The sequence below is a fragment of the Desmodus rotundus genome, chromosome 7, assembly GCF_022682495.2.
Source record: "Desmodus rotundus isolate HL8 chromosome 7, HLdesRot8A.1, whole genome shotgun sequence".
Lineage (NCBI taxonomy): Eukaryota > Metazoa > Chordata > Mammalia > Chiroptera > Phyllostomidae > Desmodus > Desmodus rotundus.
In genome coordinates, this window is record NC_071393.1 from 77691196 (window position 1) to 77717188 (window position 25993).

Here is a 25993-nt window from a genome sequence, read left to right on the forward strand (position 1 = left end):
TAATTGCTTTATTAGGTATAGGCAGAGATCTCACCCAACATGTTCCATTTCTGTTTTTAAAAATCTGCCTTAAGCAATTTCTGCCTTGTTTTTGTAATCTCCTTTTTATTAAATATTAGCAGTGTGAAGTGAAATGAAAATTTATTTTCTTAATATAAATCTACTTTGAATTAAAATGACAAGGGCAGAGCAACTAGCTTTATACTGTTTAGCATGAAAATGTATATGGAGTAACATTTGCAATTTCTCAAATTCATGTCTTAAAGCAGTAATAGTTGTGACTTAACTTCTACATTACAAATTTGAAATATGCTCTTAATATGTACAAGGAGTTTCTCAGTCATGGAATTTCAGAGCTCAGAGGGGGTTGGATTACTCAGGCCAGCTGTTTTTAACTAGGGGTGGCTTTGTTCCTCAGGGAACATTTGTCAGTATCTGGAGAACTTTTTGGTTGTCACAGCCTGTTGAAGGGATGCTGCTGAACATCCTACAGGCCATCTTTCTACAACAAAGAATTATCTGGTCCAAAGGTCAACAGTGTTGCTGTTGACAAACCCCGTTCAAGCATCTCAGAAGTGAAAAACAAGAAGGACAAGCAGAGAAATCTCTAAAGAACAACACTTAAGAGCATGGAGTACTGTCTTTTAACCATTGCTATCTATTTTAAACACAACAGCAATAATAATTTATTAGCTTTTTCCTCTCAGTGTAGTAATGTATCTCTATTGTTAGAATTGACCAATAGGGAGAAAAGGGATACAGTAATAGGTTAAAAAAGCCATTGTCAAGAAGGAAAGAACTGAGGTAGATAGTAAGGTTGTAGAAGGTCAAGAATGATTAATCAAACATTTGTTTGAATTTAATTTTTTTTTAAACCCATGGAAAATCTTCTGTTCACAAGAAACTAAAAGAAAACTGATTGTTTTTCCTAACCACTTTGAAATGATGCCTCAGTATCCATAAGTAATTTTTGACACTGCTATACATAGTCTGCTTCAATGGAGCTATGTTGCTTTTGTTCATTAGAAAGACTTTGGAGGTTAGATTTTGGGAAGTAGGTAGCATCCCAAAATATATATAAAGAAGGACAAAAGTTGGCATTTGTGTTTTTTATATTGTAACTTGCTTTATTTACAAAGAGTTTATTTCATTCACTGTTGCCCTGTGTTGATTTGAAGACACTCAGTCTATATAATTCTAAATGTAAATCTACAGTTGACCTTTGAACAACACAGGGGTTAGGGACAGCAACCCCCTGCACAGTCAAAACTTTACATATAACTTTTGACTCCCACAAAACTTCCATTGCCTCTCAGTATCCATAGAGGATTGGTTCCAGGACCCTGGTGGATACCAAAACCTGCAGGTGGTCAGGTCCCTTATATAAAATGGCATAGAACTCAGGCTGGTGTGGTTCAGTGGATTGAGCGCCAGCCTATAAACCAAAAGATCGCTGGTTGGATTCCCAGTCAGGGCACATGCCAGGGTTATGGGCTCGGTCCCCAGTTGGGGGAATGCAAGAGGCAACTGATTGATGTTTCTCTCATATATTGATGTTTCTGTCCCTCTCTCCCTCCCTTCCCCTCTCTCTAAAAATAAATAAATAAAATCTGAAAATAAAATGGCATAGAATAATGCATACAGTCAGCCTTCTGTGTGTGGATTTCTAGCCATAGATGGAAAGTACTTTTTTCAATATAATACTAATATAATAAAAACTGTTGAATCTATGGGTGTAAAACCTGGGGATATGGAGGGCTAATTGTGTATTTATTGAAAAAAATCCAAGTTTTAAGTGGACTGACTAACATAGTTCAAACCCATGTTATTCAGGAGTCAACTGTACTTTGAAAAGCACAGTGAATTTTAGTGTTTATAAAGCATAATTAAATTTGTAAAGAGATAATTTGACCTAAAGGGATTTACCTCGATTTATTAAAAAAATAAACTTTCCTAACATTAATGTCAGTTATTCTTCATGAAGTATTATTTTTACAATGAATGGTTTAGAGCTCATTTCTGAAAGTCATTTTTGTTTGTTTGTTTCTTTTTTAGAAGCTGGTAGTTTTGAAATGACAAATCAACATGTAAAACAGAATGGAAAATTAGAAGATAACCCTTCCTCTGGCAGTCCTCCAAGGACTACATTGTTGGGGACCATATTTTCTCCTGTCTTCAACTTTTTTTCACCAGCAAATAAAAATGGTAAGTAAAAACCATTAACCATAATTTGAGTTAAAAAAATTAACGGCCTTCTTAGTTTTTTGTAAATTCTATTTGATTTTAGTGGCCTACTTGTCAGCATCTTATGTTTGTTTTTAGCCTCATTAAAAATACACAGCTCCTCCAAAAAGTCATTTTTTTAAAGTGACTGAAATAAATATGGAATATGTTTAATTCTATTGAAGTGAATGAACTCTGCTTTCACTATCTGAAAAGCTAGATGTTAAACTTTGGGCTGGAGGGAAAGTTTTATTTTTTCTTTGTTGGGATGACTTCTGTAATCCTTAGAGTATATACAGGAAAGAATCTGGAAGCATGTTCAGTATCCTAGATCAATAAAGTAGAATTTTATGAATATTTTAAGTGAGTTGAAACTAGGTTATTTTTTGTAACACGGTTTACTTTATTATCATTTGCTTTTTTGTTTTGTCCCCTAGGGATCTTCAATTTAGACATAGTAAAACTACCCTAATTCTAATGAATTGAAGGTTTTCATTATATAGTACTTTTGCAAAAGAATCAAAACAGGGTTCTTTATCAATGTATTTTTCAAAAAGGTTTAGTGTTTTATATTTTCAGATGATTAATACCTAATTAATACATGATAATTTAGTCTGTATACTATTTGAGGTAAAGAGACTATGTCTTTATTTTTGCACCTACTATGTTGTTTGATACAGTATTAGGTACATAGAAAATAGTCGCTAAATCATGTTGCCTGGCTATTAAAATGTTCATTTGAATTATGTTTCTGGGTATTGGTATGATTTTTAAGAGATAGAATGGTGTACTGTAAAATCAAGATGCCCTGGGGGCAAAATAATACATATTAGCACATTAATTTGGCTGTGAGGTCCTATAGTAGAAATAAAACAGAACTACCTTTAACTTTTTAACCCAGTATTTCCTAGACATATTTGACCAAGAACCCTATTCTGTTGAAAATCTATTAATATCTTGTAGAACTAGTGCCTTATAGAACGTCTTTGGAAATACTCGGAATCATGGAAAAGAATGGGCTTTGAAGTTAAACTTGTAAAAATTCCAGCTCTGCCACTCTTTATCCATGTTACCTTGGACCAGTTCTCTTGAGTCTCTTAATCTGTGGGAGAGGATAATAATACTTAAATGTGAGGGGTGATTTGAAGATTTAATTCATTCCACAAATATTGAGCATCTAGTGTATTTTAGCCATTGCGTTTGTCTCTGGAGATTCAAAGATGATTAACACATGGTTCCTGCTCTCAAGAAGCTCACCTTTTACGTGAGGAAGAAATATATGTAAATGAGTATAATAAATTTTTATAAGTGCACTGATAGAGGTATGGGGCAGTGAAGGATTCAAAGAATGGAGTGGTTCTGTATTCTAGGTGATAGTTCACCAAAGGCTTCATAGAAAAGCTGAATCTTGAAAGATGGTAAAGGTAGAAGGAGCAGCATGAGCAAAAGCATAGTGTATTTGAGAAACAAATCAGTTTGTCACAGATGGAACATTAGATTTAAGAAGTGCATGGGAAGGGAAGGGATAAGATAGGAGTTATAAAGAAGTCAGATTATAAAACTAACATGTAAGCTATTTGAACTTTCTCCTTTGTCACTGGGGGATGATTAGAGAACTGACATGTGTTTTCTAAAGATCTCTTTGGTCGTGGTGTGTAGGTTAGATTCTCAAGAGGCTGGATGCAGGGAGAAAAATTATACTTTTAGTGCATGTGAGACTTCATGCAACCTAATCGTGGTATTAGAAAAGAAAGATCAGAATTATAGAACAGACAAATTTTGAGCACAGATTGTAGGTGAAGGAGAAGTGAGGTTAAGATGACACAAGTTTAGACTTTTCAAGAGCTAATAGCCCTGGCTGGTGTGGCTCAGTGGATTGAGTGCCAGCCTATGAACTGAAGAGTCACCGGTTCAATACCCAGTCTAGGGCACATGCCTGGGTTGCAGGCCAGGTCCCCAGTAGGGGGCTTGAGAGGCAACCACACACTGATGTTTCTCTCCCTGTCTTTCTCGCTCCCTTCCCCTCTCTTCAAAATAAAAAAATAAAGTCTTTTAAAAAAAGAAAATAGTAAATTCCTGGGAGAGAAAGAATTCCATTTAATTTAGGCCGTGCTGAGTTTGAGATGCCGTGAAACAACCAAATAAAAACATCTAGTAGCAGTGTGTCATTCTGATGTGGAGCTTAGAAATCTGGGTTTAAGCAGCAGACATTGGTAGTACCTGCTTCTTATATATATCAGTTGAGACTAGTGAAATAAATAGTCTATCTGGTTTAGCAAACTAAGACCGGAATCTTGGGGGGGGAACATTTAAGGACTGGACAAAGTAAAAGAAGCAAACAAAGGAAACATGGAGGAATCCTGGAGAGACTTTGTATCATAGAAGCCAAAGGGAGAGAGAATATCAAAACCCAGTGTCAAATAGCTGTAAAGATAGAAGAAAAGAAAATGAGCATTGAAAAGACACCACTGAACCTGGCAATTAAAAGGTCACTGGGCCCTTTTGCCAGATCATTTTCAGAGGAGTGGTTGGAGTTGGAAGCCTAACATACAGGGTTAAGAGTAATGGAAAGTAAGAAAGGAAGCAGCAAGCGTAGATTACTGTTATGAAGAACGTGAGTATGAAAGAAACTAGAGAAGTCACAAAATCTCAAGGGATGGTTTGTATTTTAAGTCCCAGGGATGGGTCTAATGGGAAGAAGTTGAAAATAGAGAGAAAAATAAGTAAGAAGAACATTTCTAGAGTCTCCTAATAGAGATGGGATCAAGAGAACAGGTAGAAAGGATTGAAACTGAGGGAGAAAAAAGTATTTTTCTCTGATGCTGGAGTAAAAAAGCTGTGCAGGTATGTGCAGAAATAAATGCTTGGGTTGATAGTTACAATTTTTTTCTTTAAAAGAGGTGATAGTATCATTTGCTGAGATAATTCTGGTGGTAGGGATTAAAGAATGGTGAAGGTTTAAATGTATGCTGTTGGGGGAGTATAAGTGAAAGGCTGACTGACACATGCATGAAAGTACTGAGAAGTATGCTGTAGGACTAGATAAGATTAGAGAGTTTAATATGGGGTCTGACCGCTCTTTATAATTATATTGTTTCTGTGCCTGAGAAACCTGTAAGTCAGATTGATTCAGTAGGGATTTCTGTGATGGATGACTGTGGAAAGACAGGGGAACAAAGGACACTGAGGCTGCTGGCTTGAGAGTGGCTTATAAGTAATGCACCATGAAGTCTAACTAGATGAACAGGGTGGAGAGAAGCTGTTGAGGGATGTGTTTGGAATAAAAGAGACTGGTTTTTATCAAATATGAAGATCACATATAATAGGAGTATGAGATAATTAGAAGATTAGGAGGTTGTGGTAGGGAATTAATATAGGTTTGAACTTTAGGTTTCAGAGGTAAACAGTTTGTTAGTGTTAATGTCCAGGGTATGGCCATGGTAACACCACTAACGAGCAGTATGAATGAAGATGGAGCTGGAGAGGGCAAGACTTCTTTGAGGGATTAGTCATTGGATGAGTCATTGACATCACCTGTAAGAACAATTAGATAGGCATTTAAAACAGCAGTAAACTGGTTAAATTTAGTTAGATGTTAAATTCCTCTGTGATTGAGAGGATGCTTGCAATAGATGGCAGATGACAGCAGTGGGGATAAGTGAATTATATAGCCAGGCACCATCAGTCTCAAGGGAGCAGGCATGCAATGGAGATAAATGAATTCTGATTCAGTTAGTATACTGAGTATGGGAGAATAAAGAGCTTTAAGGGAAGAGTTTCAGGAAAAGAGATGTTTTCTGGAAAAAGGTTAAATTTAAAGTAATTAGGCAGAAGGGATATTCTCTGAGGAAGTTGAGAGTATTGGAGGTTGATTTTGTTGTTGAAAACAGCTTTTGGAGGATTCCATTAAAAAATGGAGTTTGGGGTCATTCCATAATAGAAGAAGGGTTGAGCAGCATGGCCATGTACGTGATGGCTGAGTGTAATGAGGAAACTAACTTCAATCTTTATTAAGATGGAATCTTGTTGAGAATTTGTCCTTGTGTCTCTGAATTAAAAAAGTCCCCATGGTTAGGGGAACAGTTAGCTCATTCTTGGATAAACACCTGTGGTTTAAAAATCACAACTGCTGACAATGGCTATGGTGCTCAGTACTGAAAGGATCAGGAGCTTTTTGAGAAATATATGTGCAGTATATATATAGTATCTAGACATAGTAGGTACTTAATAAATGATACTTGGTTTAATCTAAAGGAGTACTATAGTCAACAGTACTGTATTATATACTTCAAAGTTGCTAAGAGAATAGATCTTAAATGTTCTAAATACAAAAAAGAAATGATAATTATATTGTGGGATAGAGATGTTGGACAGTGACAGGTTGTTAATCATATTGCTCTATATAAATCACTATTTACATCTGAAATTTACATTGTTATATATCAATTGTATCTCAAAAAATAAAAAATTCTAAATTATGACTATAAATGGGTATTTCTAATCTATTTGAACACTCTTAAAAACTTTGTTCACAAATTACTACCATAGCTTATAATAGTCTATTCCTCACTGTTTGAAATGTCTAGAAGAGGCTCACTAAACAGTGGTATCCTCAGCTTTGTTTCTGTTGTATTCAATTTTTCTAAATATTTATGGATTTTAATTATTTTATCTTATTTTTATTTAAATATATTCGACATATAACATTGTGTAAATTTAAGGTATATAACACGTTGAGTTGGTACATTTATATCTTATGATAGTTATTATAGCAGTAATTAGCAATCCTATCATGGTCCATAATTACCCTTTCTTTTTATTGGTTGGCATAATTAAGTCCTAGTCTCATAGCAAGTTGGATGATTATAATACAATATTGTCTGTATTTACTGTACTGTGCATTAGATCTTTAGGGCTTATTTACTAATCATTGTAAATTTGTACCCTTAAACAATGTTTTATTTTCCCACCCCCTGTGAGTTTTTAAATGATTGTGAGTACACCGAATCATGATTTCAGGAACATCAGGATCCGATTCCCCAGGACAGGCTGTGGAAGCTGAAGAGATAGTAAAACAACTTGATATGGAACAGGTGGATGAGATCACTACCAGTACTACTACATCGACTAATGGAGCAGCTTACTCAAATCAAGCAGTTCAAGTGAGGCCATCAATAAATAATGGTTTAGAAGAAGCCGAAGAAACAGTTAATCGTGATATCCCACCCCTTACAGGTGAAGAAAATGTCTTGTCTTATGTATCTTCAAGAATAGCTTATAAAAATACAATACATTTTTTCTTAAATATGCAGATTAAATGCATAAGTTTTTCTTCCTTGAAGTTAAGAAAATTAAAATTGGAAATAAAACTTTCTCCCCAAAATTTAGTCATTTTGAAATTGAACTTTTAAAAAAGGCTGTGACCGAGTAATAATATTTTACAGTAATTATTTGTACGAGTCTTACTACTTGGAGAAATTTAACACAACTAGCAAAATATGTGCTCATTTTATGAATATCATCATTATAATTGTAACACTTTTAGATAACCCTTAGGTCGGAAGTTCCTGTCCAGAGGTAGTCTCGTCTCATACCTTCAGATTTGTTTCATACATAAATGATGTTCCCCAAAACGACACCTCTGTTCCTGGATCTCTCCCTGTACCCAAACTTTGTAGCCCAATTCTGGGGCCTAATAAAGGCCTAACATAATTGTTGCGTTTCTGTGCCAGTTGTCATAGAAATGTAGAAAAACATTAGATCATAATTTATTACCTCTGAGGGGTTGTGATAGACATATAAGGGGGAAAGATGAAATTGTGTTTCATCATGCTTAAAAGCTGAAATAAAATTGAGGATGGCCATCTTTTCCCAGAGGGAGAAGATCTTAGACTTTTATTTTAGATTTTTAAAAAGTTCCTTGTGGTGCTAGGTATTTGAGAGAGCCTAGTACATATGTATTGGCTGAGAAATATAATTTTGTATAAGGGAGCAGAATGGTATTCTTCTCTTGAATATAAGAGGCAAACTTTTTTTAATAATCAAAGAAAATGTATACAATTGTGAAACTTCTGTATAGTGCAATCCAATAATAATATGAAGAGAAAAGCAGCATAATAGAGATTTTAAATTTGTCAAAAGATTAATGGTTGTGTTAAACATTATAGTGTTAATATATTTAACATTAAATTGTTATAATTTAAGAATAATACTGAATTTAACAAGCAAATCAACATGGGTTATGCACATAGTTTATTCTTGGGTGGATAGGACTTCAGATGAACCTACTGTTGACCTATCATTTTATGCTGATATCTTTGCCCAGTGTTGTAGGCTATTGAATGGTAAAGTCCAGGGCTTTTGGCTTTCAGTTGATGTTTGTTCTTTATTTTTATGTTGCTGTATAAACCTTTGTATTTATTTTATCTGATAACTGTGAAGATGGAGAAGGGATTTCTATAACCTTAGTGGTTTCTAGAGGGGGAAAAAGTAAGATTTACTCCAGTTATGTCATTCATTTATTTATTCCCCTAGCATGTATTAAACACCTATTTTTTATTATGGGCATAATTCATAAGATAAGTAAGATATGCTTCTTTTTAAAAAAAATTATTGTTGTTCAATTACTAAGATATGCTTAACCCTGAAGCATACATGATTTAATTGATGAACCAACTATACACAAAAGTTACTATACAGTGTGGTGAGTACTAGTAAAAGTAAATGAGCAATAGAATATTACTCAGCCATAATAAAGAATTAAATCTTGCCATTTGTAACAACATGGACAAACCTAGAGGGTATTATGCCCTAGAGGAAGGTGAAATAAGTTAGAGAAAAATACTATGATTCATTTATATGTGGACTCTGAAAAACAAAGTAAATGAACAATAAAACAGAAACACACTCAGAGTACAGAGAACAAATTGGTGGTTGCCAGATGGGAGGGGGTTTGGGGAGATGGGTGAAAAAGGTGAAAGGGGTTAAGAAGTACAAATTGCCAGTTGTTAAAATAGCCCTGGATGGTGTGGCTCAGTGGATTGGGCATGGGCCTGTGAACCAAAGGGTCACTGGTTTGATTCCCAGTTAGGGCACATACCTGGGTGGCAGGCCAGGTCCCCAGTAGGGAGCATGTGAGAGGCAACCACACATTGATGTTTCTCTTCTCTTTCTCCCTCCCTTCTCCTCAGTCTAAAAATAAATAAATAAAATCTTTGAAATAAAAAAATAGTCACAGTACCCTGGCCAGTGTGGCTCACTTGTTTGGAGCATTGTCCCTCGAACCCAAGGGTCAGGGCACATGCCTGGGTTGTCAGTTTGGTCCCCAGTTGGGGTGCCTATGAGAGACGATTGATTGATGTTTCTCTCTCAAGTTGGTGTTTCTCGGACCCTTCTCCCTCCTCCTCTCTCTAAAAATAATAAAGTACAGCATAGGGAATATAGTCAACAACGTTTAATGACTATGTATGGTGTCAGTTGGGTATTAGACTTATCTGGGTGATTAATTACTTCATATGGTTATATAGATGTTTAATCACTATGTTGTACACCGGAAACTAATATTGTGTGTCAGCTATAATTGAAAAATAAATTTAAAAAATTAATAATAAATGAGCAAAATAATGAAGCGGCACATTGCAGTTACGCTGATTAGGAGAATCATGAGATCCTTTCGCTATTTCTCTGAGGTTAATAGGAATTTGAAGTGTTTGGAAGATACAATTTTCCATTTATCCCTTTGTGCTAATGAACTGTTCAATTGGCATAAGGTTGTTACAAAAGTTACAGCAATTTTTATTGAGTTCCACTGTCTTGGTCCTTTTGGGCTGCTATTACAAAATTTAATTCTCACAGTTGAGACTGAGAAATCCAAGTTACAGTGTCAATAGCATCAGTGTCTGGTGAGGGCCTGCTTTCTGGTCCATAGACAGCTGTTTTCTCACTGTGTCCTCACATGGCAGAAGCTATGTGAGCTCTCCGACGGGCATATTCCAATCACAAGGGCTCTATCCTCACGACTTCCCAAAGGCTCCACATCCAACCAAATAGCATCACATCGAAGATTAGATTTCATTGTATGAAATCTGTGGGCGGTAGGCACAAACATTCTGTCTCTGGCATCCACCTTAAACTTTTATGTTAGATATCACCTGTTTAGTTTTTGTGTTATCTTTTCCCTCTTACTTGAATTGAGGTTGTAATTATTATCTTAGAAAATTCCCAACATAATTTCTAAAGCTCGATCAGTTGATAAAATTTTAACTCAAATATAAAACAGATTATGTGTCATGGAAAAAAGAATTGCTTCTTGATTATTTTAAGTTGTTTGTACATTAGAAGTAACATAATGAGTCTTCTAAATCAATGACTTCTTTATAAAGCAGCATTTCATAACTATTTAAGATCATAGACAGCCTTGAGATTACTGGAAAAATGTACATACATTTTTTCTTAAGTCTTCAAGGGGTTTATAGACCTCTTAAAGATTGTTCATAGATTGTAGGTTAAATTGTAGCTTTGGGTCTATTATGAGCACACATATATTGACTGTCTATATGTACAAGGCACTTTTGTGAAGTATTGCTGCTATAAGAGCACCCTGAAATTTTTATCGTTATGTATATAAACACCATCCACTTAGAAACTGTATTCTTGTGGAGTGTATTTTTTGATAATGAGTAGATTTTCTCCTAGATTTTTAGTTCTGCTAGCCATGATATAGCTGGCCATTCTGACTGTAACAATAGTTTTTTCCTTTGGATCTGGAATTAGAGCTATGTGCTAATAAATTTACCTTTGAGTACTGTTTAGATATTATTTCTGTCTTATCTTTAACCTGAAATACACAGGGCTTCAGGAAGAACCTATATAAAAACAGTAAAATGTATACTTCATGGCAGCATTGAGTAAAAGTAACATTTTTCATTTATTAAATAGCACCAGTAACTCCAGACAGTGGTTATTCATCAGCCCATGCAGAAGCCACCTATGAAGAAGACTGGGAAGTATTTGACCCGTGAGTTCTTTTCTTTCCTACTTGGAGCAGAATGAAAGTACACGCAGGGAGGGGTAGCTGGATAGTATATTGCAAAGAGCGTGTGACCTATAGGTATTAATACTTCTACTGACTTACTGAAATACTAATTTGCATATTTTATTTACATGTTTTACACATTTGGTTTACTAGTTTAAATGTGCATTATTTAATTAAAGATTTAAAGATGGGCTGAGTTCAGTAATTCTTACATTTATAAAAAGTAGAAATATTGAAATTTTTGTAAAATTTGATTTATAGCTATTACTTCATCAAACATGTCCCACCACTGACAGAAGAACAACTAAATAGGAAACCTGCTCTTCCATTGAAAACAAGAAGCACACCAGAGTTCTCCCTAGTTTTAGATCTGGTAAGTATATTATTTGTAGATGTAAGAAAAATAAAGGAGTTAAATTACACTTTTAAAATACTAGCCCAAAATACCTAAAAGAATGTCAGTGACTGAATAGCCTTATACATTTACTATAAATATGTCTTAAGTGTGCTAAAATGTTCTTATTTTAAGCACAGTCTAATGCTAGAATTCCTAGCTTGGTTGGTATCAGGTACCTTTTTAAATCTCCCAATAAATTCTAAATTCATTTCATGCCTAGTTTTCACCTACTTTGGGGCCAGGATTATGTTCCCTTGAAGGACCAAATATAATCTAGGTCTCAATGAGTTAACCTTATACAAGAGTATATGGAACCTTATATATACTTTTTTTCTATTCTTGTTTTTGTCTATTACCTAATACCAATGACTATTAATAGACTCTCAAAAGCATGATATCTTAATGCTGAACATGCATGACTTTAGCATGTTCTCGATATGATTTGAAAATTTATATTTTAGGGTACCAGAAGGACTTTGAAAACTGAGTGTGTCATGTAATGTTAGAAAACATTATATTATTTAGCCTTTGTTACTGGTACCCTATAATTGAAGGTGTAGTTTAGTTTTCATAATGAATTTTTCTTCACGAAAAGCATTTTATTTTATTTATTTTTAATCTTCACACGAGGATATGTTTATTGATTTTAGAGGGGGGGTGGGTAGAGAGAAAGAGAGAAAATGGTGTGGGAGAGAAACATCCATCAGTGCCTCCCATGTGGGCCCTGATTAGTAATTGAACCTGAAACTTTTTGGTGTACAGGACGTTGCTCCAACAACTGAGCCACCTGGCCAGGGTGATCATGCCAGATTTTTGTGTTAGGAGTTGATGTGGCAAGTTAGGCCATATAATTTTTAATCCAATGAGAAGGAAAAGTAAGACTTGGCTGAGTTATTTTACAGAAGAGGATAAAGCAGAATAATCAAAATTTAGGCTACAGATGTAGTATAATTAGTTATGACTTAATTGTAGGAAAGACTACCTTTTTTAAGATGCAATGAAAATACCTTGAAACTGTGCTATTAAAAGAAAATGAGGTGTATCTAGCAGTGTAGCAGTGTATTTTGCTGTCTGCCTCCCCAGAGTTTAACTTCAGGTTAAAAGAAACATTCTAGCTTATAAGATCTGGAATCACAAGGTACGGACATTTGTGTTTCATTTTAATTCATCTTAAATGCATTGAAAAATTGGGACTATAGTTATTAACAGCGTTATTTTTTAAAGTGATGTCACATGTTATTTTCATCATTCAGGATTTAAGAAATACAAGTATTTGCACATATCTTAGATTGATCTTTCCTTTATTCTTTTAATGAGAAAACAGTGTTTGGTAATCAAAGATGGCAAGTCTTCATTGACTACTAATTTAGTTAAACAATGTTTATGTCTGGAAACATTGAGCAGGTACTAAAACATTCATTAAAAAAGGTTTAAGGATATCTGACTAGATATATATATATTTTGGAATGTATGTAATAATTAGATTCTAAACTTCCATTTGTTAATTGGAGGGGAAAAAAGGCAGTGTATATGTGGTTTCCTTAACAAAAAGTTGGAAACTCAAACTTGAGCATGCATCAGAATCACCTGAAGAGTTTATTAAAACAGATTGCTGATAAGCATGTAACGCTGACTTTATCCTACACGTAGTTTGGCATTTCAAATAAATGGCTTGTATGAGGGAGAGGGGAAACTGCTGAGCTCCTTTGCACCACCTGCTGAGTTTCTCAATTATAAGAAGTGGTACTGGAGAATATTCGTTTCTAACTGGTTCCCAGGTGATGTTGATGCTGCTTGCTTGTCCTGGGACCATACCAGAAAAAGTGACTTAGAAAATGCTGTCCAGCTCTGTCCACGTTGCTCAGTTGGTTAGAGCACCATCCTGATATGCTAAGGTTGTGGGTTCAATCCCCAGCCAGGTCACATAGAGGAGGCAATCAATGAATGCATAAATAAATGGAAAAACAAATTGATGTTTGTTTTTCCATTTATTTATGGAAATAAAACTCTCTCTCCCAACCCCAAAATCAATAAATTTAAAAAAGTTTTTTTAAAGAACATTCTGTCTGCCCTGGCTGGTGTAGCTCAGGGGATTGAGCATGGGACTGTGAAGCAAAGGGTCACTGGTTCAAATCCCAGTCAGGGCACATGCCTGGGTTGTAGGCCAGGTCCACAGTAGGGGACCCGAGAGACAACCACACATTGATGTTTCTCTCCCTTTCTTTCTCCCTCATTTGCCTTCTCTCTAAATATAAATAAATATTTTTAAAAAGAAGAAAGAACATTCTGTCTAAATTGCTGTTTCACACGGTAATAATATATGATGAATGTAAAATTCCACATATGAATGGGTGCTTGAATAGATGTTTTTGGTGATCACTGATACATAAAATTAGTCATTGGGAAGTTTTTACTATCTTGGTTCATTCAATATGTGTTTTTTTATTTTAAGGATGAAACACTAGTACACTGTAGTCTAAATGAGCTAGAAGATGCAGCACTTACTTTTCCAGTCCTTTTTCAAGATGTCATTTATCAGGTAATTTTAAGTTTTTTTTTAACTTGCTTTTTGGCCTGTTAGATAACATTCTGATATAAGAAAATTTGTAATTTTTTGGTGAAGTTTAATATGCTTTTTTATTGGATTAACACAAAGTAGCATCATAGTAAAAATTACATAAAACAAAATTAATTTGTTATCAAAACGATGTAAACTTTTTTTACTGAGTGATCTCTGCTAGTTTTATCATCTGTTTGCCAGCAGGTGGAGGCAGGAGCACTGACATCATAGATCCCTAAGAAGAACTTGCCAGGTTAATACCTGGTGTGTGTTTTTTCTCCAAAATCCAAATGATATAAAGAAAACTCATTCCTTGTTGGTCATTTTTATTTCCTTTAGTGGTAATATGGTCTGTAGATTGCAGTTTGATTGATTTTTTTTTTTAATATTCATCACAGAATTCCAGGATACTCTTCTAGTTACTGCTTTCCTTAAAACATTTGGGTATAAGTATATCTCATCTGTGTTGTTGAACAGGTTACAGTTCAAAAAGTACACATATTTACATTTCACTGTGAATTACATTTTATGATGTTGGCCATAGTTTTTACATTATGTTTGAAATTTTCCTAATTTAAAATTTGAATTAATATATGTGACTATACTTTGAAAATTGCAAGGAAAGTTCCTTTCTCTAGTGGCTGTTGCTTTTTAATTAGTATTACCTTTATACTTAGCAGTTGTTGAAGGATTGGGAAAGGGTCAAAGAGTTTGTTGTTTGTCGAGAGGAAGGCAACCCCAAGGATTAACTAAATAAAGCCACAGAACATTTATCATGAAAATGATGAAAAGGTGTTTATGGTTGTTTATTTGCTCTTAATAGGCAGTTAGAACTTGGGTATAGTTTTCAGTTTCAGAATTAAATAGAAGTTTTGGTTCAAGAGTCTAGTTTACCTACTTTATCTTGTAATGAGTTTTAAGAGGATTTATTTTTGCAGTTTTTGTCAGTTCTACTTTAACCTAGATGGGTATTGTAGGTATGGTAACATCTGTATACTATATTCATTTCCCTTTTATGAAAACTGATTTTAGTTCTTATATATGATCAGAGGATGAGCAAACTATACATAAAAATAAGAGATTTATAGGCTTTAGTATTTTTAAACAACATTTGGTTTAAGGTAAATCTTTCTATTAAGATTTTCTGCCAGTAGGTTGTTCTTGTTTAGTGCACTTCAAGATCAGGAGTCTTTTGGCAAATAAACATGTTATAGCAATATCTGAGTTCTCTCTTTAGCTTGATAACTTTGTTTTTTGTTCAGAATTGCACTTAAGAACATGGCTTACAGGCTTTGAATTTGGAAAGTAAAGCTGTTACTTAAAAGTAATATTTTGAGATGACTTCTTAAGCTTTCAGACTTGAAGTTTATTTCTGAAGATGGTTTTGGTCTGTTTATATAATTTTTAATAGTGGAATAAGAAACTTAGAAAATAGAAGAGATTGATTCTTCCCCTTCATGAGCATTTCTTCTCAGTGTGACCATAAACTTGAATTTTTTCTTACTGCTTTGACCATTAGTGCTTCAGTTCTCTTCTTTATGAAGTTTTTATTATTTTCATTTGGATCTGGGCAGTTGTCTTACTTTGAATAAAAGGCTTCTAGCAGTATATATGACTGTGCTTATAAAATCCTGTATGTGCTGTATTTCCTCTATTGAATTCAAAGAACTCTTTTTCTTACATATTCTGAAGCTACACTTTCTGAAACTGAAAAATAAATGAAATTGCCTAAATTAGGAGCGGTGAGATGGCAGTTTGAATCTTACAAGTTATAGAGATGATTACAATTTAATATTATTTAGTTACTACATCATATACAGAGTTGAGTTCCCCTTTGGTAAATTTTTGAGGATGTCCATAGTTAAATTGGGTACATTTCCTTGGATTCCTGGTTTTGGCATAGCTATTCTGTCTGCTTTTAAAAAATAACTTGAAGAAATCTTGGGTTAGAGTTCCCCCAGTTTTCAGACCAGCAAGCTCCCTTTAAACAGGGAATGATGTCTTTTAAACTTTCAGTGGTGTTGTCTCCATCTACTGGCAAAGAAGAAATATACACAAGGGTCTGAGATGATCTAAGAGATTTTGGAGAAACCACATTATTAGGTAAGATGTAACTTACATATTTAACCACTACAATATAATGTGGCCCACTTAAAGACAGGAACCTGTAAAATACTGTATATACTCTTTTAAAAGTAATTTTTTGAGGTAGAATTTACAACATAACTATTTTTAAGTGAACAGTTCTATAGCATTTATCTGTATACTCTTAATGTATTAGTTCCATAGCATTTGCGTATATATACTCTTACAAACAAAAAGGTAAAGTTAAGATAGGATCAAATTCTTAATCTGAATCAAAGCCAGATAATGTCCTCTTGGGACTTATTTTACTTTTGCTTTCTTTTTGTGGTAAGTTTGTTATGGTTGGGCTGTATCTAATTTTAATTCTACTTGTTATTTCTCTTTGTTTCAAAACAATGTGAAGTGCAAATTTTCCTACATGTATTTTAATAAATGTCTGTATCAGGGGTTGGCAAACTTTTTCCTATAAAGGGCCACTTGTTAATATTTTAGGTTTTTCAGTCTCTGTTGCAACAGTTTTTTTTCTGCCATTGTAGTATGAAAGTAGTCATCAATAGTACATAATTGAATAAGTGTGGCTGTGTACAAATAAAACTCTATTTACAAAAGTAAGTGACAATTTGGATCTGGCCATAGTTTGCTGACCCTTGGTCTAATAATTATGAGAGTATATACAGTAAATTTACATATTCAGATTCTTTCTAAGTGGAAGTAGGTAATCAAATGTTCATCAATATTCTTGTTAATATTGAGAGAAATTTAAAATTAGATCCATTCTAATCTGGTTGTGGGCTTTCTTAGGTTTTTTTAGATAAAAGTTTGAGGGGAAATTTAAGATGGCCACTACTCACATTTAAAGATTGCCTGACTTCATGTTTATATTCTTCTTTTGATTGACAAGTAGGAGTCAATTTAGTTATTGCAAGTCTTAGAAGTTACCAACAGGGTAGATTATTCAAACCTCAATTTAGCACCTTGAGTATACTTGAGTTCCATTTCTAGGGATAACAATAAATACCTTAAAAATTCAACTCAAATTAAATTTGATGTATGTTACCACTAACACTATAGGGATGGACAGATTATGTATATGAAGAAAAAGTAATTTGAAAGAACAGAATTTTTTAAGTGAGGGTATGGCACTCACAAAGGCAAAGTATATAGATTTTTGTTTGAATGGGTCTTCCTTCCCCTTTTAAGTTGTTACTTTTTCCGTAAATTATTTCACAGTTATTGGAAAAATATTTATTTGTAGAATGATAGAAGTGCATTTGATATCTGGAAAAACAAGTGCATGATCAGTTCCAATGCACATGTTTAACCTTTATATTTAGCTTATATTGACACATTGTCAGGAAATCCATCTCGTGGTGTTACTCAGTTAAGAGGTCTCCACTGTATTTAGTTTCTGTTCCTGCAGATCCACCAATTCAAGACTCTAGGTCATCTCACTCCCTCTTCCATCCAGAAGATGACTTCTATCCACAAGCAGGACTGAATCAAAAGACAGATTTTTCACTTAGCTCTTGAGCTGAACCACCTCCTCAATGACCTTCCTCTATCTCCATCAAGAACTGGAGCTCAGTTTTTTGAAGATGTAATAGAGCTACTCAGCCCAAACGTGGCTAATTGAAGACAAAAAGAAGATGCCTCATATGTTTCACCACAGTGCAGCCAAACGTAACTGTGTTGTCCAACTCCTCATTCTGTAAAGTATAACAGGGGCATCTGATTTTTGACTCTGTTCACCTTTAAGACTTTAGCCAGTCAGTGGCTTTCTGAAGATCAGTAAAATCAACAAACAAACTTTGGGTCAGCTGTCCAGAAATCAGATTGTGGTAAGCACTCAAGGAGAGATAGGATCCTCTAGGGAGCTACTTGCTAAAGGATACTTGTGTTAGAGATTATTTTTATGGGAAAAGTTGGGGGGAAGTGGGTGGGAAACCCCATGTTTAGCGAAGCTCAGCCTCTACTCCATTATTATAGTTTGTTTGTTTTATTGGGGATCTTACAGCCTAAGATAGTTTTCATAAGGATCTTGCATATTTTATACCACAAAACAAGAGGCTTCTAACTCCTCTATAGTCTTTCTGAGAAAAGTCAACATTATTTTTGCTTCATGAAGAAAAAAGCAATCATTTAAATGGAGAATTTTGTAGTAAATACTTAATCAAGTTTTTCCTTCTCTCAAGCTCTAACTTAAATTGACAGTAACCAAGAGGCATAATTTTGTTGTACAAAAGTAGTATCTATATTTGTGTCTTAAATCATTTGGGGTCATGGACACTTAGTATTGAAGAGTAATGAAGTGGCTGGTCCAGAAAAACATTTTGATAATTAATTGTAGGTAAATATTAAACACAATTTTAAAGTTACTTTCCTATCCTTATTAGTAAGTATAGTCAGTCATTGGCACTCTTTTATTTTTTTTAAGGTTTTATTTGTTCATTTTGAGAGGGGAAGAAAGGGAGAGAAACATCAATGTGTGGTTCCCTCTCTCATACTCCCTGCCAGGAACCTGACCCACAACCCAGGCCTGTACCCTGACTGGGAATTGAACCAGTGACCAACCCCTTACTTTGCAGGCTGGCCCTCAGTCCACTGAGCCACACCAGTGAGGGCTCATTGACACTCATTTTTTAATCATAATTATTCATTATTAATTTTTTGGTTAAAAAAGAACAATATAGCTGAAACCTATAGTTACCTACTTCTCAAAAGATAAAATGTATTTTATGGGGAATTATATGTATTCTTTGTAAATGTATCTTTAAAAAAATTTTTTAAATTCTCACCCAAGGACATGTTTACTGATTTTAGAGACAGAGGAAGGTAGAGAGAGAGGCAGAGAGAAACATGGATCGGTTGCCTCCCCTATGTGCCCTGACCGGGGATTAAACTTTGCAACCTAGATATGTTCCCTGATCAGGAATCAAACCCGTAACCTTTTGGTGTACAGGACAGTGCTCCAACTAACTGAGCCACCTGGCTAGGGCTGTAAATATATCTTAAAATTAGAAGCAGTTCTTTAGAAAATACATGGAAAATTCTGTTCAACAGCTAAAAATGTTCTGCAAATTCAGGAGAGATGACAGTTGATTACTAAGCATATTAAATTGGAGGATTCAAAGTTTAGAATTTAAAAGCAACATTTTTATTTACTATAAAGACCTTTTTTGCTCTTAAAATGACTAAGCTTTATTTTCAAAAAAGCACATTAATATTTTTATATATATATATCCAGATATATTCTATACATTTAAATTAAAATATACACATTATGGATGATTTTACTGGGAAAAGGTTTTTTTTTTTTTTTGCTAACTTTTAATACACCATTTATATGAATATATTAAGCTTCACTTTATCCCATTTGGGCTCTATAAGAAGATTACTTTTTTTACTTATTTCTACTTAGGTTTTAATTTTTAAGGGATTTTATTTATATTTTAGAGAGGGGGGAAGGGTGGGAGAAACAGAGTGAAACATTGATGTGAGAGAGAAACATCCATTGATTACCTCTTGCACACCCCCAATGATGGACCTGGCCCACAACCCAGGCACATGTCTTGACCGGGAATCCAGCCAACAATCTTTTAATTCATAGGCTGGTGCTCGATCCACTGAGCCACACCAGCCAGGTTTAGTATTAGGTTTACAGACACTTTTAGTTTAGGGATTTTTGGAGACTTCTCCAAAACTATTGTTTTTATTTTTATTGGTTCTGATGTTTTAGTATTTACCTATTTATTCCCAGATTGATCCACCTACAAATACTATCCCCCAGAAGCCATCTAACCCTTATTCTCGATTGATTACTTTTAAATAGTAAGATGGATGGTAGTAATAGCTATTGGTAGTTTCAGTGTGTCAGGTACAGTTCTAGGTACTTTGCATGCATTAATGTATTTAATCCTCACAACCCTATGAGGTATGATACTGTTATACCTATTCTATAGATTAAGAAACTGAGGTGTACTGAAGGGTTACACCTGTGGTATCTACTAAGTTTTTTTTTTTTTAATCCTCACCTGAGGATATGTTTATTGATTTTGAGACAGAAATATTGATCGGTTGCCTCCCACAGTGCCCTAACCATGGATTGAACCCACAACCTTTTGGTGTAAGGGATGGCGCCCCAGCCAACCGTGCCACCTGGCCAGAGCCAGAGACATTTTACTTATTCGTAGCATCTTATTCTTCACATTCCCCAGCATTGCTAGTTTTCTACTGCTTTAAATTCTTACTGCTGATGAAATAGCATTTACAAATCATTTTTTAATTTAAAGGTGCCATACTCTTAAGTGGGTGAGTTCCACTGAATTTACCTTTGTTTTTTAAACCTACAACATTGTAGCAATAAATTCTAAGGGTATCATGGAAAAACAGTTAAAGATGCTCCATTTTGAATATGTTATGGTCATATTATCTCTGTCCTTAACACCATTTAGAAATATTTTTTCCAAAAAAGATTTACATGTAATAAGCTTTTTTGGTAATCACTTGCCAACAAAGTGAAAAATTGAAACTGTTTATCTCTGGGGTGTTTTTTTTCCTCTTTTTTCCTTTTTTGATTTTTTTGGTCATGCTATTAAAGTTATCCATAATTATAGAGAAAAGTTTGGTAAACTGGCAGTCAGAAATTACTCCATATATATATTTTGACATTGCATACTTAGACATGAATTTGAATTTAGACAGACTTCATCACAAAATATTTATAATCAATTTATAACTAGATTGCTATTTTAATGACTACTCTTCTTAATAAATCTAGTTCTATTAACCGTTTATAGGTATTATGACCATCTATATACACAGGCATAGAACATTCCCATTCCCTTAATACCAAAGAAAGTACAGGCTGACTGGCAGATATTGTTCATGTTAAGTTTTGTTAATGTAATGTTATTTTTCTGTTACATATTTATCACTTTTCTATATAAAATTTTGTTTTTGGTAAGATCAATTCCAATATAACTGTTTTGCTGATATTATTATAATAGATTTTATTTTAAAGTTTTTGCATAATGAACATATTCATAAATACTATTTTGGGGTAGTAAATCTAATCGAAGACATGTATTGGTATTATATTTTATATAATTATTTTTTACAGCATTATACATTATTTTTAAACTATTAGCTTAATTTCAAAATATATTTGGTTTACTGGTAGAAGATTAAAACTATTTGTAATGTAGGCAGAATAATTGCTGTATATTGGGAGGATATATATATATATAACTGAACTGAAACTTTTGGCCTAATCTTACATTTGGGAGATGACATGGTTTTGAAGTTGCAAGTTTGAAGAATAGTTGGTGAAATACTAAGTAGAGAAAGAATGTAGAAGAAAGAAAATGAAGTTAACAGCATCTGTGGAATAGATTTTGAAGCATTTGGAGGCATTAACTATGTGTGCATCTGTATGTTAATGTATCTCTGTGCCCTAACACAATAAGTGATTGTAGTCTCATTATACATACTGTACAGTTGTTTTTTGTTTGTTTCCTATTGGACAATACTTAGTGCGTCTTGCCTTCTGCATATTTCTTCTTTAATATATCCATCTAAATGACTTGGACCCTGTTGGCCTGATGCCTCTATTTCTACTTTTCCTTCTGAGATTTTGCCTTGGCAGCAGATGGCAGAACCCCATGTGGCCCCAATCCCACCCCTGCTCACTGTTACTTTGTACCTTTTTCAAATTTTTGTTTTTTCACTAACTACCTGTGTTTCTGCTTATGTTTTTTAATCCTGAAATACCTTCTGTTCAAATGGTGGCGTTGTTCTCAGGATAGGAACTTTTACAGCCAATAATTATTGTATTTTATTCTCATGGTAAGCAAACACCCTAGCAATATATTCCTTCATCTTTAGTCACCTTTTATCCCCAGCAAACAAGCACATTTTGAAAGTAATATCATTTAAGATGTATTTTATATTTAAATATAGTCAAGGTAGTTGAATAATACATAATGGAGTTATAGTTTGACCTGATCTGGAATCCATCGTATAAGAAGTTGGGAAATGTCGCCTTTGTACAATGTTCTACTTACTATGCTTAGATAATATTGTTTAAATAGAAGTATTCCTGTAAAATGGAATTGTGTTAGTATTCAGATGAAACATCCCAAATTACAGATGCCCTGTTTATCTTAGTTCACAATATGGGGCAAGTGATAAACAGGGATAATTGAAATCATTTATATACATGTAAAAGTGAATTTTTTTATTAATTTGAATAATTTTTGAATAATTTTATCATGTAAGTGATAAAAACCTTAGTAACAAACAGATGTTTCATGGTTTATCATCCTTGAGATGAGGTGATTTTTTAAAAAGTATTGGCAGAATTGATTTTTTTTCCTTAACCATAACAAATCTATTTTGGAAATATTCATAATTAATAAAAAAAGGATTTTGCCAGTTAAGGTAGCAGTATATCTAAAATCTGTCAGTTAACTTGGATTACCAAACAAGTAAGGTGTGTGGTTTTCAACCAATGCCACAAACTACCAAATGTTCCAGAATGAAAATGTTAAAATTAATGACAACTCTAATTAATTTTTTGTAACTCATCCTAAATGATAGTGATGGGATACTGAGGATTTGGTTATTTTTATTTGCTAGGAATGGGGTATGTGGCTGGCTTTGTTTTTTGGCTAGTCAAGAAATTGAGATAAAATACCTGATTAATAGGATTAAAAACAAGTAAACCTTTATCATTCTAGCCTGGAGGTAAGGTTAAATGATATTAGCATATGTGTTCAAAATTTGTCTTACATGAGTGATCAACTTGTTAAAGAAATTTAATAGTTATCCTTATGTAGACATGTAGGCTAGCTCTCTATTTTGCTCAGTTTTAGGCAATTCTGTTTCATTTACTCAACAGATTTTTATCAAGTATTTACTATATATTTGGCATTGTTTTATGCCCTTTGGGCTTTGTAAATTACAAAGATTCGTAGTATATAGTCCCTGACTCCTACAGTCCTTTGCGTGATTTTTCTCTTGTGCCCCTACAACATTCCTAGAACTAGATTTTGTTTGTTTGTTTGTTTTTTTAATATGAACCCAGTGAATCTGGTCAATAGGTGTTGTGCAAATGTCTGTTTATGGTATTTGAGGTTAATAATTACCTTTGAGTGGAGTACAGAAGTTTCTTTTTATAAAATTGTCACAAATACAATTTAAAAGAGTCAAAATCTTTTGTAAATCAGTTTTAGTGGTTGCTTATATTTATATGCTTTTTGAGTACTGGAGTGTATTATAATAGCTACATTAAATGTAGGCAAGAAGACAGACCCAGAAATAAGACAGTTCTTTGGTTGCTCTGGTCTTTCCTGATAGTGGCAGTAGGTTTTGACAACTGTAGGTGTTTGACTATTCTAGTTTTATGTCAAGTAGCCAAGTAGTACTAATTTAGATGCCACATCTGAATCAGTAAATGTAGAACAACTAAATTGATTTCTGAAAAATTCCAGTTATTTAAACCCACCAATCCAAACATCTCTTTCTTAAACGTTATTTACCATCATAGAAATTTGAAATAGAGCTATTCTTAGCAGGTGATTGTTGAGAAGAAATTCTGAGTAGTTATTGAGGAAGGTCATTGAGACAGGTCAGCTAGAGATGGACACACAGCCTGCCTAATAATTGGATGGATGCTACCTGGCTGGAAGATGGAGCTGATTGGTGGATCAAAATCTCAGAGGGAAACCTTTTTTTATTAGTTTAAATGTTTATTAGAATTATATTCCATGAAGTACTATTGTGTGCTGAAAAGTGAAATGATCACCAGTTATTATTTCTGCCATGCCAAAAGGTTGTTTAAAGTGATTTTTGGTATGTGAAATATATTTTGTTGAGTGGTACTTAGTAAACTTTTCTGTTTCTTTAAAATGTGAACTTGATGATATATTCAGAGTTAGAATACAACATATCCCATAAATAAGTTGGTTCTATTTTATGTGTTCATTTGCTGAAAGCTGTCTTTGTATTTCTTCAGGTTTATGTGAGATTAAGGCCATTCTTCAGGGAATTCCTGGAACGAATGTCTCAGATGTATGAGGTAAACATGCATGAACTAATTACATAAGTATTTTTATTTTATTCAACATAGTACCCATATTTAGATCATGTATAATGATTACTTCTTTTCCCCTGAATTTGTAGATCATTCTTTTTACTGCTTCTAAGAAGGTGTATGCAGACAAGTTACTGAACATACTAGACCCTAAAAAGCAACTGGTCAGGTAAATTTAATTAAGAAATAGTGGAAATGTCTGTCACACTGAACTATGAAATTACTATGATTATAGTTAACTTTCATGGCCATTTTCAGTTGGCTACATATTTTGAGATTTGTTGTGTTGAATGGTGAAAATAAATGGATTTTTTAAACCCCAGAACTCTTTAAGAGTTCCTAATGATATAACTCCAGACAGACGTTTTTAAAAGCATACAAAAATCAACTGTATTTTATTTATTGTTACATCTGTATCCTCACTTCTTTTGGGATTGGGGGGGAGAGTGGGGTATGTGGAATTGTTCACTTGTGTGCATGATGTTTTCACTTCCTTATGTCTCTGAGGTAATGCGTGTTACGTCATCTTTTTAATGGCATAGAGAAATAAGTTAGTTTTAACAGAAAGGAACAAATAAAACTCTTTTGCTTTTTTCAAGAGCAAATTTATCTTCCATGGAGAGAAAATGTTACATGAATGAAATTGGAAATTTCAGTTCTCTTAGTCACTGAGTTTATCCTGATCTGGACTCAGTTTCTTGTGTGTGTCCTGAGCCAACAGATGCAGTGTGTTCCTGGTTAGGTGGAAGTGCCTTGGGTAATTTTAAAACAGTTTGAAAATTAGTTCAACTGAGATGCTGAGACTGCAGCAGTCTTTTGTTGCATCATATAAGATGTAGGAGTTAATCTTTGAGTTTTTGACCAAGAGCTGAGAGAGATGCCACAAAAAAAACTCATATAACAGCCTTAATAGGTGGGTATTCATTTTCTTGAATACTTTCTCCCATATTGTCTTAGTGGAAAATCCTAAATTTAATTTCTGCTATTAATAGTTCCTTTAATTTTTTTTTTTTTTTTAAGAATCCTCACCTGAGGATATGTTTTTTAATCGATTTTAGAGAGAGAGGAATGGGGGGAGGGAGAAACATTGAATGGTTGCCTCCCATATAAGCCCCAACCGGGGATAGAACCTGCAACCTAGGTATGTGCCCTGACTGGGAATTGAACCCACAACCCTTTGGTGTACAGGGTGATGCTCCAACCAACTGAGCCACCCAGCCAGGGCTGTTACTAGTACCTGTATTATTGAGTGATTGCAAATGTCCATGTTTAGGAGATTCTCTTTCTTATAAATAGAACTATGATTTTTTTTAATCTAAAGGATTAAAATTTGCCCTTGTAGTTTTCATTTTATCTTTCAAAGTATATTATAATTTATGCTCATGTTACCCAAATTCAACAAAAGTATACAAATTATTTTGCTTTGATCATTCATTCTGAAGATTTCTACTCAGTACCTCTAGCATTCCAGGGAACATTGGTGAGCAACACAAGCCCTTCCTTCCCCTCTTTGAGCTTTCATTTTACTGGAGGACAAATTGTACTCATGCAGTCATAATGTTAACAAATTAACACTCTTCTTTTAAACTAGTTTTCTAAAAT

General features: G+C 34.0%; 1 protein-coding gene across 2 annotated transcripts in view; it reads left to right on the plus strand.

The window, feature by feature from the left end:
* Positions 1-25993, plus strand: part of CTDSPL2 (CTD small phosphatase like 2) — an 87967-nt gene that overhangs the window by 53398 nt on the left and 8576 nt on the right. For both annotated transcript variants that reach the window (XM_045201393.2, XM_024567544.3), the window contains exons 4-10: positions 2056-2205; positions 7243-7458; positions 11161-11239; positions 11519-11630; positions 14107-14193; positions 24314-24376; positions 24481-24560. In XM_045201393.2, the coding sequence (XP_045057328.1) occupies positions 2056-2205; positions 7243-7458; positions 11161-11239; positions 11519-11630; positions 14107-14193; positions 24314-24376; positions 24481-24560 (787 nt within the window). The remainder of the gene's footprint in view (positions 1-2055; positions 2206-7242; positions 7459-11160; positions 11240-11518; positions 11631-14106; positions 14194-24313; positions 24377-24480; positions 24561-25993) is intronic.